The sequence below is a fragment of the Pollicipes pollicipes genome, unplaced genomic scaffold (assembly GCF_011947565.3).
Source record: "Pollicipes pollicipes isolate AB1234 unplaced genomic scaffold, Ppol_2.1 Scaffold_1600;HRSCAF=1878_pilon_pilon_pilon, whole genome shotgun sequence".
NCBI classification, from domain to species: domain Eukaryota; kingdom Metazoa; phylum Arthropoda; class Thecostraca; order Pollicipedomorpha; family Pollicipedidae; genus Pollicipes; species Pollicipes pollicipes.
The window spans coordinates 12499167-12516238 of NW_023595962.1; the positions used below are offsets into that span (position 1 = coordinate 12499167).

General features: G+C 50.1%; 1 protein-coding gene and 1 long non-coding RNA gene across 2 annotated transcripts; both read right to left on the minus strand.

Annotated features, from left to right (window-relative positions):
- Window positions 1–4574: 4574 nt before the first annotated feature.
- Window positions 4575–7151, minus strand: LOC119090246 (uncharacterized). Its single transcript, XM_037213034.1, has 2 exons — window positions 6537–7151; window positions 4575–4725 (listed from the first exon to the last, which is right to left on the minus strand). The coding sequence occupies exon 1, from the start codon at window positions 7125–7127 to the stop codon at window positions 6567–6569; it is 561 nt and encodes a 186-aa protein (XP_037068929.1). The 5' UTR covers window positions 7128–7151; the 3' UTR covers window positions 4575–4725; window positions 6537–6566.
- A 169-nt stretch (window positions 7152–7320) lies between these two features.
- LOC119090257 (uncharacterized) lies at window positions 7321–15422 on the minus strand. Its single transcript, XR_005093204.1, has 3 exons — window positions 14882–15422; window positions 12357–12503; window positions 7321–7777 (listed from the first exon to the last, which is right to left on the minus strand). It is a non-coding gene; the product is annotated as an uncharacterized LOC119090257 (long non-coding RNA).
- Between the last annotated feature and the right edge of the window lie 1650 nt (window positions 15423–17072).

The window sequence follows — 17072 nt, forward strand, 5'->3', positions numbered from 1 at the left end:
AGCGCCGCCCACCAGCACGTGCCGCCCGCGACAACATTAGACCTGGACAAAGACCTCGGCCACCAGGGTGTGGTCTCTCGGGTCGTGCTGGACCACGGCAAACGGAGACGAGCCCTCGGGCACAATCTTGCTCTCTTGCCCTCTCTTGCCATTTAAAAAAAATTGAAGGCTTTAAGTGAATGCATTTCTGGGAACAGACCTCACGCTAATCAGTGCTTGTTGCGTGAGCCCTAACCCCCACCATTCGATCGCGTAATTCCAAGGCAACGGTTCGTTGTTTTGCACGTCAAATCGCATACGCCTATTTTGGCGTAAGAATTACAGGAAACTAGGTAAAGGGCGAAAGCTTGACGCGCCACAATGCTCAGCACGGTCTGGCTTGCCCTCTGGCGTCAGCTGACCTTTATCACTGGCCGCTGCCACCGGCCGCAGGCAATACCTGTCGAGAGCCAATGATGAGCGCCTGAAATGACTCGAACCCATTCCGCCACGGGCGGGTGGATTGAAAGGCAGGCGCTCTAACCGAGTTATGGGGACGGCCAAACAGCGAGACGGCAAGATTATGCACCTGGCCACAATCTCGCTGCCACGCCACACCATGTACAAACAGCATCATCAGATCCCGCACATCCAAGGATTTTAAGAAGTTTCTTTCCATGCAACGGCCATGCGCGTTGTGTCATGTTCGGGGGGGGGCCTTACCCTCCGTCAGCCATGTAACTGGAGGCCATACCCTGACCTTACAGCGCGGTCCTATTCAAGCAAACCACTTGCTCATGAACACATTCGCGATGTATCGGCACGGCCAGCCCGTCTCAAAGTACCAGCGAAACCATTCACGCACCAACACCCGCGCCCCGCACTTGGACGCATGCGCCCTGTCTTCAGTTGACCACGACAGTGGAGTCATTTGGTTATAAGTGAAATTGTTCGACGCGTCAGCACCTCCACGTCCCGGTGGTTAGCATTCGGGTGGCAGGTCTCCAGGGCAAAACTCCAGGGTCGGGATTCCTCGAGCCGTGAACCCTACCTATCGTCTACCCACGTCTGGGAGAACTGTTTCTGCCGGCTAAGCTAGCGGTGCAGACGTGCTGCTTCTAACAATTGGCTCCCGCTTTCACCGTGGTTAGAAGTGCAGATGACATGGGATTACTACCCGGGTCACGAACGTAGCGCATTAATGATGTCACAGGACTAGTACCACAGCATCAGGTCGGACAGTCCCACAGTGATTCCATTAGAAGAGCTGAGTGTAAATGGAAAGATAAAAGTTCTGAAAGATGAAAGTTTCCATCGGCACAGTACCCGCCGGGTTCAAAGCATCTTCGCTGTGACGAGAGCAAATCCTTTCATGGCTTGGCATTCAGTGACGGATCAAGAGGGAGGGGCTATGGGGTCACCCCCTTGCGCCGAAGAGGCACCAAAATTTGTTAGTGAAGGGGCAACAAAGTCCTCATTTCGGGTCCACACAACCTTATTTTGAAGACACTCTAAAGTTCAGGGGCACCACAAACGGCTTAAAATCTTCAAGCTCAACAACAAACCTTTTTTTTCTCTGGAAATAAAGAGGACCAAATCCGGCGGACGATTGGAGCAAAATAGATACCGCCGATTAGAGATTAAAACCTGAAAAGTGGGCTAAATCCGGGTATATAGCTGTGGGGGGGCGGAGCACCAAGTTACGCGGGACACCGCACCGAAGCGCGGTCCCTCCCTTGGCAATATCCTGAATCCGCCCCTGTTGCGTGCATAGACAAGCCAGACGCTCGCCGCTCAGTGGCGCAAGCGTGGAGACATCGCAGACCGGGGACAACGCCGTCCCCTCCGGCTACAGCTCCCACGAGCCGTGCGCGCCGCCAGCGGCTAGCTGAGGCGGGCCCACCGGCGCGTGCAGTCCGGCCTGCGGGGAGCGGCCGAGCCCGTGCACGGGGCCGCCTGGGACGAAGGGGTCAAGTCTGTCCACGCAACGCCTGTCGGGCGGAGCATGCTCAGACGCCGGCCGTGCGGAACACGGCCAGACGCCTGCCGAGCGGAACACGGTCAGACGCTTGCTGGGTGGAGCACGGCCAGACGCCGGCCGGGTGGAGCACGGTCAGACGCCTGCTGGGTGGAGCTCGGTCAGACGCCTGCCGGGTGGAGCATGGTCAGACGCCATACTGTTGTTGGGCACCGGCGGTGGGGCGCGAAGCAATGCACCAGACAGAAGTGTCGATTGTTGGAAATCATTGGGGGAGAGAAGGGAGAGATGGAGGGACAGCTAAGTTCCTTAACGACATTTCCTCCCCTTTTTTACAACGGGTTTATCTAGCCCACTTAATTTTGGCGAAGGTAATTGACATTTCTAATATTTGTACCATATATCAAATAGTTCTTGATCTAAGCGGCACAGTAGACATTCAGGGGCGGATCCAAAGAGCAGGGCACTGGAGGCACGCGCCCCTTTTGATCGGAAGATGAAGGCTCCCCCCAGAGGCCACTTTAGGGGGCCAAATGGGGAGGGCACTAGAAGCACGTGACCCCTATGATCGGAAGGTAAAGGCCGTTCTTAGCGTTCTTCTAAAGACCAAAAGCGTTCTTCAATAGCGGCCGTGGGCAGCAGCCAGTATATTCAGTGGTTGGAGACGCGGACGGGGTAGACCATGTACGACTTAAAGTCAACCTCTTACTCCAGAGCTTTCCAGTTTAACCTCTCGAGCCTCTGCGTGTCTTATGTCCCTGCGTGTGTTAAGTTTATTGCTTTGTTTATCTTCTCCGCTGTTGCGAGTCTTAGCTGGCGGCTCTTGCAGTGAGCAAACATGACTTTTTATTACTGGAGAGGTGGGAGGAGTGCTCTGGTGCTGGTGAGTGCATTGCAAAATGCAACGAACGTACGGTTTTATGGGTCGGTAAACATCCGGCTATATCAACTCATTCAGCTGGCGGGTTTGGGGCCTATCATTTGGGGAAATTACACGCTCCACTCACGTTTTCTATTTGGTGTTGGATTTAGGTTTTAACGCCTCCTGTCAACCCACTTTATTTGAGATCAATAGTGGTGTGACGTGCGAGCGGTACACAAAATTTTTAGGCTGATACTAGATACGTTGCACCTTATTTCTTCAACGCAACCTTACGTCGTAGCATCAACACTTAATATTGGCGTTTTCTTGTGTGGGATTAAAGCCAGGGGCAAACTGTTTCAATTTGATGCATCAAAGTGTGCTGTAAAAACAACAAGAAGGAAGAGCTTGTAGTAATGCGATGTAGAAAATGCATGTGTAATGAAAAAGACAGCCATTATGCAAACTTCAAATTGCCGTCATTGCGCGCCGACGTCGCTCAAAATTTGTCGTTGAATGACTGCATATCACCTTACAAGGCAACGGTAATTTATGTGGGTTAATTCTTCATCAGCAATACAAAATATTACCAGACCAGCCTGCAAAAATACTTGACCCAAATGCGTACGACTGCGCATTATTAAGTGACATCCTTTTTGCCGCAAACGACGATTTCCTTCTTCCACGTAATCTGAAAGTACCGTCTAAACACAAAGTGGCGAATTCCGTGATGTTGGTGAGAGAACACTGCCACATATTTCGAAACACACCGGCCACAGCCTTTCAGATGAGGCTGAAACTTTACTGTAACATTACTGACATTGATACAGAACAAGGACAAGAGCTAACATCACTGTAACATACGTGGACCTCGAGACCGATGCCACGACATCTTGAGTGACCTGGGGACACACGTTTTGGAAATTGAGCTGCAATCATGAAATGTCTTGAGTTTCGCTGGATTTGGACCGGAAGTTTAGTGCTGTGGAATGTACAGGTCCAGATCCAGGCTGGCAGATCCAGCCGTGTGATACGCACACTTAAAAAAATTGAACTTGTCAATAGCGTCTTAACGCAACCTTTTAAATGTATTTCATGTTGACGGCCAGTGGTGCGCCCGAAGAATTACCGAGCCTGTTTGTTGACGCTTTCCATGCAGGGCCCTTATAGTCTTGGCCAATGGTCCACATAACCCGAGGCGATACACGACCTGTGTCATGGGTAACTCAATATTGAGGATCCAGCTGCCTCATAAAATAATGCAAATTGACACCCTGCTGATGGGTAGCTGTCTGGTTTCCCTGATGTGTTGTGACTGCTGACAGTCTGAGCCTGATGTCCCGAAACGTCTGGCAGTCTGAGCCTGATGTCCCGTAACGTCTGGTTGTCTGTGAATGATGTGCCGTGACCGCTGGCAGTCTGAGACTGATGTGCCGTGACCGCCGGCAGTCTGAGACTGATGTAGCGTGACTCAAGCTATGGCCCACCAATGAAATGAGGGAAATTGCATATGTCTATAATCTAATATCGGCGAATGTCAGGTGCCATGATGAGCGTGTCACCAGGTGACAGGTGTCATGAGCAAGTGTCATGCACCATGTCGGATGACATGGTGACATGTGACCCCATGACGCACAGTAGCACCAGCAGTGTTTTCTCCGTGCTGCTCTGACCAAGTCCGAAGAAAACGCGTACACACATGCGGTTTATTTCAAACCACTCCCAGCTCTGTTCTGCGCGGCACTCACGCGCCACTTGTGACGTCACCCCCCATGACGTCACGACGGCTGGGCCGTTGTGAGGCAGGCTGGGCGGGATGCTGTTCGTCTTGCGCTGTGCCAGCGGCAGGTGGGCGCGCTGGTGGAAGCCGCAGCTGCCCTTCTTCATCGCGGCAGGCTTGCCATCACTGCAGGGAAGGGCGACGTTAGCTTCGGCTTCAGCGTCAGCTTCGGTACAGCTCCAGGCGTGGCAAGAGACCAACTTCGCTACCGAGGCTCGCTGTACGTCACGTCTCACGTGTTGAAGTCTTTTACTTATGTGTATACGATAATTGTGTCCCAGAATTCCAGGGAGGTAATCTGGCTTTAATTTGATGCATTATTCGTGCCTTTGCATGTAAAAGCACGGCTTTCCCGATGCTAGGCGTGATTGTGTTGGGAGTAAATGGCACTTGAGTCTTTTAAGCGCGATCACTACATTTCTTCGAACGGATTACACCCATGAACGACGTGGGAATTTAACAAGCATTTAAAGCAATGAAACATACGACTTTTATGAACCACTGCAACTCCTCTTAACTGGTACCGGTGAAAATACATTTTTTTGTCTTCATTTTAGCTATTCAGAGGGCAACTCCGTGACTGCAGAACTTGATCGTTGACAGAGTGAAGGTTTTGTATTTTACCCTGCTGAGTGACGGCTCCAGCTCCATCTATCGCTCACTGTTCTAGCTTCGCTCTCTATCAATCAGGAGGCTGTGTGATGCACGCATGCGACTACATTCTTGGAGGGGTTCACGAATACCCAATGCAAGTTAGTCTAGTGCATGTGCACAACAGTGATGACCATAATATTACGGAACGATTAAGACCAGGAGTTAAAATTACGTATGACACAATTGCCTCGGCTACCGTGCTCGTGTAGTGTGTTGGTGTGCGTCTACGCTGCGTAATGCAGGCACTAGCACACTAGTCGGGGACGATGGTACGAGCAACAATGCCATCAGTGATGAGTTTACGGGCATATGTCCTACCTTATTCCCTTTGAAAGCCTCCAAAGGTGGCAACCTTTTCTTGCTTGGAATGTTACGAACTGCTGCTCCAAACATTTCGTGCGCATCCCTGTATCGCGTCGATTTGTCCCGCTGCGTTTAATGAACAAGCCTAAACGTACGCAAGCACAGTGGCACGTGCGACTATGCACATACAAAGAAGAGCTCAGCCACATGTACATCAACTTCGGAGGTCTGCCCGCGCGCAAGGAGTGGTCAGTACATATCAGCAAACGGCATGCTACAAATGGATTTGCAAGCGAGCTGAAAATGTTTTGCTCCCCACATTCATCGAAAGAGAAGGATACATTTTGTTCAATTGCAAAGCTGCAGAAAAATCAGCTCCGGTCCAAATGTTCAACAAATCGGTACAAATTTACACAGTGCAACATTTATGGAGCGACAGATCTCCTTTTAGTAAACACCTGAGGCTGGTGTCAGTGGTTGCAGATATTTATGATAAAAAAGTATGACAGCGGGTCGTAAATCTTTAAATTGTTGTAGTAGACCTCACCGGACTGTCGCTCTCGTTAACAACAAGGAGAGTGCTGATAAGCACAACGCGACAAAATGGTAATACTAAAATCCGTATATTTATAGGTTGTGTATGTATTCATTCAGACATGAATCCTAGGTATATGAAAAACCCATGTCGAAAATATTCCATTGCACAATGCGCTACAAAGGTTTGGAGGGACGGAAAAACATCAAGGCCAAGGGCTTCAAACAGATATTTAATTAAAGATCCCCTGTGTCGATCATCCTTACTACACTTGCGCAAAACGCAATCCAAATTCGGAAACTTGTTGGCTGGGGCATATTCTTCTTAAACGCACGGAGCAGTCTACCAACGGCTGCCACCAGATCTCTCGTGATATAGTCTCAGCGTAGGACCCAACCCGGTGCCCTGACCATGATCAGCGTGGGACCAGCCGACCCGTACTCACCATGACCCCGACCTCCCTCGTCAGCTGACCCTAGCTAAGCGCCGGGGCCGGCGACTCGTGCGCCGCCTGTCGCCAGTCCGGCCGGTCGCCAGCAGGGTGCAGCAGCTGCCGAGAGCGCTCCTGCCTGACGTCGCCGTCCCAGTGGCGCAGGAGGAACCCCAGCCAGCCGCCGGCCGCCTCCGGCCCCAGGTACACGCGCCGCTTCTCCGCCTTGGCCTCTCGGTCAACCGCATCGTAGGGGTCATGAAGTGCTGGGAAGGGATGACTGACTGCGTCGAGCGGCTGCACGTCTCCTTCGAAGGTCAGGTCTGGTTCCGCGGGCTGACCAAGCGTTCCGTGAGGGTGGTCGGCGGTCTGGTACAGCTGTCGCCCAGAGGGGATGACCTGGTCAGGTGTGAGCGGGGTCGTGTCGCCGCCGTCGACGACGAACGCACCGACCGCGGAGCCGGAGGTCTTCTTGAACGGCGTCAGCCTGCCTGCCAGCCGGCCTTCCGGCATCCGCAGGGGCCGCCGCGAGAGCCCGAGCCAGGCGGACATGCGGTCGAGGTCGGCCAGGAACGGCGAGCCCGCGGCCGCCTGAGAGCGGAACATGCCCCGCCTCTCCACCGCGCCGCCCGCAGCCGACCGGAAGGCGCCCACTTCCGGCGCGGCGAGGCGGCGCTGGGGGCGCGCGCAGGTGGGTGGCGAGGCGCGCGTCTCTCGTTGCGGCAGCGCGCTCACGCGGCGCAGCAGCGCGTCCGGCCACCGGGGCAGCGCGTGCAGCTGCCGCACCAGCGCGCTGGGTTGCTGCGGCAGCTCCGGCAGCCCCTGCGGTGTTGCCGCCGCAGCGTCGCTCCACAGCGGTGAGCTGTGGGCGGCAAACGAACGATACCTGCTTTTCTTGGCCTTCGGCCGACCCGACGATGCTGAGACGGTCGCAGACCGCGTGACGCGGCCACCTCGCCAAGCTCGTGCAAGGTTACGGAGCAGGTCCGCTGAGGGGTATTCTGTTTCATTGGCGGGCTCCGAGTGAAGGACGCCTGACGAGTCCTCGTTGCCAGCGGAGATTGCGCGGGCTGAGTTCTCAATGTCGATCTCCGCTTCGGGAAGTGTCACCAGTTGATCGAGCTCCGGGACGGGGGTGATGGCTTCGCGGTAGGTCGGTGTCTTCGTGGACCTCGTATCTCCGTGTCGGCGCGGAAGGACGCCTCGGATAGACAAGCCCGCACGGAACGCATCTGGATGGTGTGGAGTGACGTCCGCTGAAACGTCGACACAGCTGTGTTACGGCGGTCAGCGAACAGCAACGCATGCCTTATCGACATGAGTATCAAGCTTATAGACAGTGGCGTGGTGGGAGTGCCGCTATGGTAATATTCTAAGGCCTTGATAAATCGCAAAAGCAAAACGGAGTTTTGTTTGAGTATCTCTCACCTTTGTTTCAGAATTCTATGAATTTGTACAAATTCCACGATGTCTGGGGGTCAACAGGAGGTCCGCTTACGATAATATAATTTCAATATATATATTCGTAAGCGGTCAATACTTATGCAGCCTACTTTTTGTCTAGCTGCATATGCGTTCACCTGAGTAGCGTCCAAAAGTGAGCAAAACCTGATGAAAAAGTTGAAAGGCTTCAAAATTTGTCATGTCACTTCGAGAATGAGCTTTTCGCATTTCAGAATGGTTAAAATAAATGTCAAAGACGAAAGATCAGCAAGCAGTCGTGATGTAGACGCCGAGTGCGTTTGGAAACGGGAACCGATTTCAAAGGACGAGGAACTGGATGCACTTGTGAACTTCTTGGAATAGTAGATGACTTACTCATCTATCAGAAGAGAATGATGTTTTTCACGATCAGTGGTGTACATCGGGCGGGCCGTGTTGGATATTTGGGCAATGGCTCCACCTCCGATGGCAAACGCCAGCCAGATGCACTGGTCCAGCACAAGCATGGGATGGCGATCAGGGCACGCATTGGTGAAGTGGATAATTTACCATACCTTACGCGATAAAGGGCGGTAGCAACTCCACGTGCACAATTGTGAGGCCTGGATGTTCGATGTTTCCTTCAGACTCATGGTATTTTTGACAGATCAACGCACGTTGTGTGGCTTACTTTTGGTACTGGAAAACGTCTAGCATTTGTGAATTACGTACTAGCCACGGTGAATTTCAGCCGATTATTTCTATGAAAGTTGACGGGACCAACGAGTCATTTTCGCCGACGTCTGATGCATAAAACCATACAGCCGATAACGAATATGAGGTCGCTCTGCTTGATAGAGCTAAAATTTGTACCAGATTAAGAAACGCACAACAAATCATCATGGAAGCTTTTAACCAGATCCAGACAAAAAGGCCCCAAGAAGTGAGTCCTTCTCCTATAGAGAGGATTGGGCAGCATTCCTCCTTTCTTTGAGTTTTTTTCGGAATAATTTCCAAACGATCTTGAGCATGGTGCTAAATTTTCGATGCCCAAGTTGCATCATTTTGATATATGTTCAAAAATTTGAAATTTCCGATGTTGACCGGTCATGATCCATGACCTCTTTCTCAACGCCGATGGCGTGTCGTTATATCTTAGTCAGATATGACAAATAGCGCATTTTTTGTCAAAGTCCACCCATCCCGTCCATTCCGTCTAGTCCATCCTGAAGACCTTGTCTTGGCTGTTCTTTCAATCATCTCCCCACTCTGAAGTGCATTGCCGCCAGTCTGGCGGTCTTCATAAGGTCAGATCATTCAAAGTCAACATAGATCGAATTCGTCTTTTTCGACCAGATTAAGACCCCGTTAACACGCGCCCGGGTGGCCGGCTAGATACCCTTCGCTCGGGTGGAGGTCAATTTGACTCCCTTGAGATCTCAAGAATAAAGAGAGCTAGAGACACCAAATTTGCAGGGTATCTTTACCTGTACGTGAACTCACTTAGGTCATAGTTTGAACTTCTCAGGCTACGACCCTCAGGTCAAATAAGGTCAAGCAAGGTGAAATTCTAGATTGGTCACCAAAGTGCCCCCAGAACATAGGAAACTGTTTCTAAGCAAAAGGTCAAAAGCCCATTTGACTTCAGTGACCTTTTTTGACCTTTTGAAGGTCATGGTGACTAACATCATACAAGACTGCTCTGAGTTTTGCATTTGAGTAAGCGACAAAATTACGTTAGGCAGTATGTTTATAAAACAAAATGGCGATTCGGGTCATCTTAGGTCAATGACCCTTTCTAACCTCTAAAAAGTCAATGAAAAATGTATAATGCCGTTCCCGCTGTCAATAAATTAGAAATGAGCACCACAAACTACCCCGTACAGCAAGATCTAGAGAAATAAATCAGGTTGGCTGTGACTCGTCTGACCTTCATACCTGACCTTGGGTCAACGTTATTTGCTCATTCAATATTTGTAGTGCCTAAGGAAGCATTTAAGAGATGTATGGCTTCGTTGAACACTCAATTATTTATCAGATTAGACGATTCCTTAGAAATCGCCTTTGCTGAAGCCATGGTCTGACTTTGACCTGCCATAGGTCAGCAACCTTACGAGATACACCTAAATTTTGATGTCAAGCGATCCGCTAGTCAATTGTCTACGGTATGCAGAACTTGGCGCGGCTGTGCCGCGCCGTTCGGAAACCATTCTGAAAAAACCTTCGCCGGTCAATTTGGCTCCTCCACCTGAGCGCGTGTTAAGTCTGTAACTGAAACCTTATAGTACCGGTATGACAGCTTTAAAAGGCCCTTTAATCTCAGTTCTGGCCATGATGCAGGTTGTTTAAGTCTTGCTATAGCCGCACGCCTCAGTGCAACAACAACAACAGAGTTCATCCCTTTTGGCCTGGCATGACATATGATATATTGCATCTGTTACCGCTCATTAGTGCCTATGCGATAGAGCTTGTCAAGGACTATTCACGACACCGTTTTTCGCATTGCCTGTTGGGGTAAAAGGAGTCGGCTATTGAGTGCCCGTAGAACCTAATTGAGCCCGTCAAAGGTCATATTCACTGCTTTTCACCTACCTTTCTCTGGAAAACGCTTCCAATGTTATTCCCCCTGCCGCGCAAGCTTACTTTTTTCTAGGCATGTGGGCGGCGAAGGGGGATCCGAGTCCCTCCCCTCGTAGGGCAAAGGCGAGAAACTCTCGTAGGCAGAGCATTAAAGCGCAGGCTTGATCAGTTCTCCATGGAATATAAATATCAGGCATAACTGCAAGGTTAGACGTCATCCATATACGCTATGGACGGCCCGCGCTGAGCCACAGATTCCGATGATACACCACCTCCTCTCTACATGGTGCATCCAGATGCATGTTAGCCACGGAGGAGCCCTGGTCCATTCCACGGCAAATGGGCACGTGAAGAGGCTAAAATTTTGCCCGTTTTTTAAATAAAAAACGGGCAAAAAGGGGAAAACACTCCTCATTTCTGATTGCGCTCCAAATATTAGCATTGAGTTATCTTATACTCCAATCTCAGCTGTGCCATTTTCAGATGGATCAGAGCAACGGCTGAGGAATTACAGGCTCGAGCATTTTCAGAAGATTAACTAACACGGTAAGTTTGAGGGTTCATAACTTAAATAAGTTAACCTTAATGGTGCAGAGCTATAAACCACTGCTCACAATGGTTCAGTGCATTTTTGCCTATTTGGTGAACAAGATCTTATGGTGCAAAGCTACGCTTAAGTGATTATTGCTGAGACACATATCTCTTAAAGTATCCAGCCGTGATACGATAAAATTCCTTCTCAGGAAGTAGTTTCCTATTCAGCTTTTGGAGGTCTCCATCTTCCCAGGCTGGACTCAAGCCCCCCCCCCCCCCCTCCCACTATGACAAAAGAGTGGCGTAAATCCGTAGCGTAAACCGTTTGTTAAAGTTTTTCGGGTAGGTTTCGTCATTTCTCATTGGTCAGGCCCCAACTCAACTACGCCCCCGGTCCTTCCGCCCTTCTTGTTTTCACCACTGACGCAACGCTACCTTATTTATTCGGCTGGCTGTTCACAACTACAGGCGCGCTGATGCACCATCGAATTACAGTCTAGTATATTGGATTCTAGTGTATTGATCTGGTATATTCATAGTTTATTATCTGGCAATACGTCATATAGTATAAGGGAGACGAGGTGTTTATTAGTATAGACCCTGTTGAGCGAACCCTGGACGCAACAGCCCAGTCGTTCTCTTTAAGCTTGTCCGGCAGTTTGTCTACGATCTCCTTCAGCTAGGAAGCACCGCGAAGAGTCATAATTCATGCAATCAAAGTGCTACGATATGATAAGATTACGATCGGGTTCAGGACCATGACGCCACACCAGCCCTCTTTGGTCGGTTGCCAGCTGACCGATCCCAGCTGGTTGGGCCGGCCAGGTCACTCGCCCCTAGACTAAAGTAAAGTAGTTAAGTGGACTAGTTAGAATACGACCCGTGTGACTGGATTACGAGTCCAACCCCTCTCCTACAACTACCTACAGCGGATCGTTGGGTGCTGCGTATATGAGCTGATGTGTGACAAGTGGACGGCTCATTTAAATGGCAGCAGTGTAAACCCCGCGATAGGCCGCATTTCAAAGGTCGTCAAAATGCGGTTCACACACGTCTGGCGGTTCAGGTCGGCCGTTCGACCTCGTTGCCATGTGCACGCACACACACACACACACACACATGCACACGCACACGCACACACATGCACACGCACACGCACGCACACACACGCGCACACACACACACACACACACACACACACACACACACACACACACCACACACACACACACACACACACACACACACGTACGTCGGGAGGTTTGGTCGGGCCGCCCGCGCCGCTCGATCAGTGATCACCTGCTAATGACGAGACTGCCGACAGCCGGCTCAGGAAGAGCAGCAGAACCGGAAGGCAGCATCCGTCTGCGAAGGTGACCATCCCGCCGAGCCCTGATGCCGCTCGATGGGCGCGTGACGTCACAGGACGCGGCGCAGGCCAAGTACCTGCCGGCGTTGTCCTGGTGAAAGGCTGGTATACAGATATAACGTAAAGTACATAAAGAGAAAAACACATTAGACTGATATATCCATCTAGATACATATATAACTTAAGGCACATGAAGAGAAAAATACATTTTATTCGTGTATACGCATGACATTAATAGGGGATAACTTTTTTGACCACTGCCTACTTGTAAACTTTATTGTGACATTCATGTTCAGAAACCGAAATACCGAAATTGAAAGTTAGGTAAATTCTGAGATAGAAACGTTGACAGTCGAGTCAAAAACGGTAAAAAAACTTAACGCTCTAAACGCTGAATGCAGAAAATAAAGTACGGAAAACTGTGTGGAAACTGTTGGAACGTTTGGCCTCTAATAACTCAAGGCCCGTCGGAGATTGACCCCCGAAATCTCATGTACTCTGAGTCAGCAAGGACGGGAGGAAGGTTTATGCCACACATCGGTGCAGATCCGACCACCGTGCGTGGTGCAGATTGGACCACCATGCGTGGTGCAGATCGGACCACCATGGGTGGTGCAGATTGGACCACCATGCATGGTGCAGATTGGACCGCCATGCGTGGTGTAGATGGACCACCGTGCGAGGTGCAAATCCGATCACCATGCGTGGTCCAGATCGGATCACCATACGTGGTGCAGATTGGACCACCATGCGTGGTATAGATGGACCACCGTGCGTGGTGCAGATGGACCACCGCGCGTGGTATAGATCGGACCACCGTGCGTGGTGCGGCACGAACAAGCCTGCCTTATCGGGTTAGTCAAGACGGTAGAAACAATAGGGTTAGCATTGGGGATGATCCATCCCGCGACATGTGAAACCTATCAGAGCAGCGAAAATACCGGAAGTGGCGTACTAATCAAGTGCATATCTGCCAGTTTCGAAGAGACATAGCGTGAAAGCTAAAATATGCAACAAAAAGATTTCACATACATAAACTGAGCGATGGGTGAAAAAAACGCCTGTTCATTTACCCGCTGCGTAACATAAGCTACTGTGTGACGAACAGACTAGTTACCAGTCACCCACAGTCACATGCCACAGCACTGAGTTGCTTAAGACCTCCATACGTGATGTGATTTTGACCACTGTCCACTAGCCACTGATCTGATCAGGCCCGTATGGCATAGGTAAGTCTATTTTAACTCTTTGATCGTGTCAATTATGGCACTATTACTCGTATCATTTTATCGAATAATTTTTGAGTGTGTCTGTACTCCACCTGTATGATATTTAAAACATGACCTTGATATGAAACCGTAACAGCCACTACGTGGATGATTTCCAATATACTGATATTGATGCTGATGACGTTCGTTTTCTGTAAATTAACCGTCTGGTGGCGCTGTATTCTTTATATTTTATTGACTGCATTGCTCCAGAATGCCTTCTTTGGAGGCAATTTCGGCCATGAAACAAAATCCAACTGTATCCAATCCTTTCCTTGGAGCACACCTTTCTCCATTTCATCCGGGCATCGCCGGGCGTCCCAGCTAATGCATAACACGATCAGGATCATAGCGCATCCCACAAAGGTGTATCCTCTGAGGGCTTCCGGCGCCTTGTCGCAATGCAGCATGTGTGTGACAGCATTATGGTTCCGTGGACATCCCAGCATAAGCATTACACACCCGTCTGTAACCAGCACGGCGAGCTAAGGCACTAGTAATAGCCTCATTCCCAAGAGAAAAACATTAGGAAAATGGAGATATTCAGCTCAAAGAATATGGGTTGATGTTTCGGCAACGTGCCTTTATTGAAACAATAGCAGAAGTGGAAAGCATAAAAGCATGTTACATTAAAAGGCATATTTCGATGAATGTATGTTGCCGAAATATCAACACATCTACATCTCCATTTTCCTGTTTTTTCGCTGAGGAATGGGGTAATTACTTCTGCCTTATCTATTTGAATAATCTTCGCGCGGATGTAAGTCGTCCGGTGCATTCACCAGGAACATTATTCACATAGACCAGACAGTAATAATAGCCTTATTCCTCGGAGCAAAACCAGGAGGATGGAGACATAGGTAGGTTGATATTCGGCAACATGCCTTTATCCGTTCTCCTGGTTTTTCTCCGAGGAAAAAGGCTATAACTACCGTCTTTTCTTCGCAAATACACTTAACAGCTTACGTAGCGCCGGCGAGAGTTAACTCAGCACGTAATGCGGCCAGCGAGACGCCCACCTACACAAACGGCGTTAAAACGGTGACATTGCATACTGTCAATGGCAATGGCTCGTGAAATTCCTGTCAGCATTAACTAAACCGAACTTCCCTGATAGCTTCCCCATCAGCAAAACAGTCATTTAAGCGGGGAGGGATGCGGTCGCGCTGAGTTGCGATATAACTGACCTGCACTCACTGCCCCGTCAGCTCCCGTGGTGCCCTCCAGCGACATCCAGCACCCTGCCCAGCAGCGGCCGCGGCTTTATCCCCAGCGAGCGTGACGTCACAGCCGGTGGGCGGAGCTTCCTGTCCCGGCGCGGGCGGCCGTCGCGTCGGACCATTGTCGGGAGACGGTGCCGGCGGTCAGGCTAGAGGCAGGGATGCCTCTCGTAGAACAATGGGATCAGCCGATGGGAGGAGATGGCGCGCGGGGACTATTGTCGCCAGGTCACGTAGTGTGCTGCCGATTTCTCCAGATTGTAGGTCCAATCTATCTGCTGAGCCTTAACGATGCGTTATAGTCTCAAAACGTCTTACTTTTCCCAAGAGGTTCTGCGCAAACAGAAAACCCGCATTAAGTGGGCTCTCACTGCGTTCAGTCTCATGATCTATGAAATGTCATTGATTTGGGCCCCTACTGCCGGCGCCAGATTTCTCTATATCTCCGCGTTTTCCAAATTTATCCGACAAAACTTGAACAGTACATCGACCGTCACTGAAAGCCACATGTTTCGGCGCAGCGAATGGATAAGCCAGGGTTAAATAAATCATTGACTTCTACCAGTCAGTGTTTTTTGATCGATTCCCTCCGAATACTCGGGGCTGGGTCTCGAGTATGGATCGATGGCTTTTCCACATGGCGGTCCTGTTACATTTCAATGCTTGCTACATTATATTGAGAGGGAGGGGGGGGGGGCGGGGGCGGGTAAGAACACAAAGGTAAATCAGTGGATACGATAACGATAACATTTAGTAGCTTATTATACTTTATTGGTAACAAGAGTGGCAATCGATAATATCATAAGATGCACTGGCCTTGAGGCTTCACCAGAGTGTGCTTTTGAACTTCGCCCCAGATGTTGCACACGTCTCTAACTGGCTTCACGCAACAAGTTGGAAGCTTAGCTAGGCTGTTATCAAAAAGGAGCCAGGGGCGGTGATTTGAGTAAAATATTTGGGGCCAAGCTATGGAGCCGGTGATCTAACCCCCCCCCCCCACCCCCCCCCCATCCCCCACGTGAGTGTTTCAGTGGATGTAGCCCACTCTATTTCGGTTTAAGAGCAATTTTAAATATTCTTTTGTCATCATGCATCAAATGGACTAATCTGGCCCACTCCATTTTGGCGGGCGGCATTTTTCAATTGCTGTTTTTTTTTTTTCATTATTTATCATACGGTATTCATTTCTCTGCAGTGAAGTAGTTTACGGCTAAAAAGGCTAAGAAGGCAACTTTGTGACAGTCCACCCTTGCCTGTATTCACGTAATACTCCAGGGCAGTATAAGGGCATGGGGAAGGGAAACCGGCTTTAGGACAAACCTTTACATAGCGGGGGCGACAAAACACTCACAAAAATTCAAATCGAGACAACCCTAGGAATCGTCCTACTCAGCGCGGATGTAGCAATTAAGCTACGGAGCAACTGCGGGATAGACAAAGTCAGTAAACCGCTTGGTGGATGGTGGTGCAATCGTAGTGACTAGATTTTTCCATGACGCAACGGAAAAGTATTCATTCTGTATTTCTGGTTTATCCAAACATAACATGCACTTCATATATTTCTCGATAAAATGCGCCTGCTATGTGTTTGCTGATGTGGAATCGCACGCCTGCGAGAATCTGCGGTGAAGTGAATGACCGAGCATGTTTGCATCAAACTTCCTGATGTTACTAGCTGGAGACGTAAAATCACAAGCAGTTCGATCATTTCTTCGCAATAAAGCCTGCTTCTGCCAGCGAGAAGTTTCCAGTTGATTCCCAACGGCTGTCATGATGTTCTACATTTCTGAAAGTGCGCTGTGTTTTACTGCGCTGCCGGACTCGGTCCTCTGGCCTTCGGTCTGGCTCCGGGCGAACGTGTTCGACTGTCGGGCTGCTGCGGCGAGCTCCGGTCTGGCAGACTGACGGTCTCCGGCCTCTTCGCGTGCTCCACATACTTAGGCTCGTCCTGCCAGGAGGGGGAAGGAGGTGATACTGTCCGCCGGCTCGACTCTAGACTTGCCCAGGGTCTTACAATCGGCTACGCATCGAGGAAGATTGCTCAGAAAAAGTCACGTGACACGTAGTGCTCAAAATCCAGAGCCGCCATATTCCACCAGAAGGCCAACAATAGAAGTGCGATATAAAAGATAGAGAGAAGACGGGAGAGATAGGGATA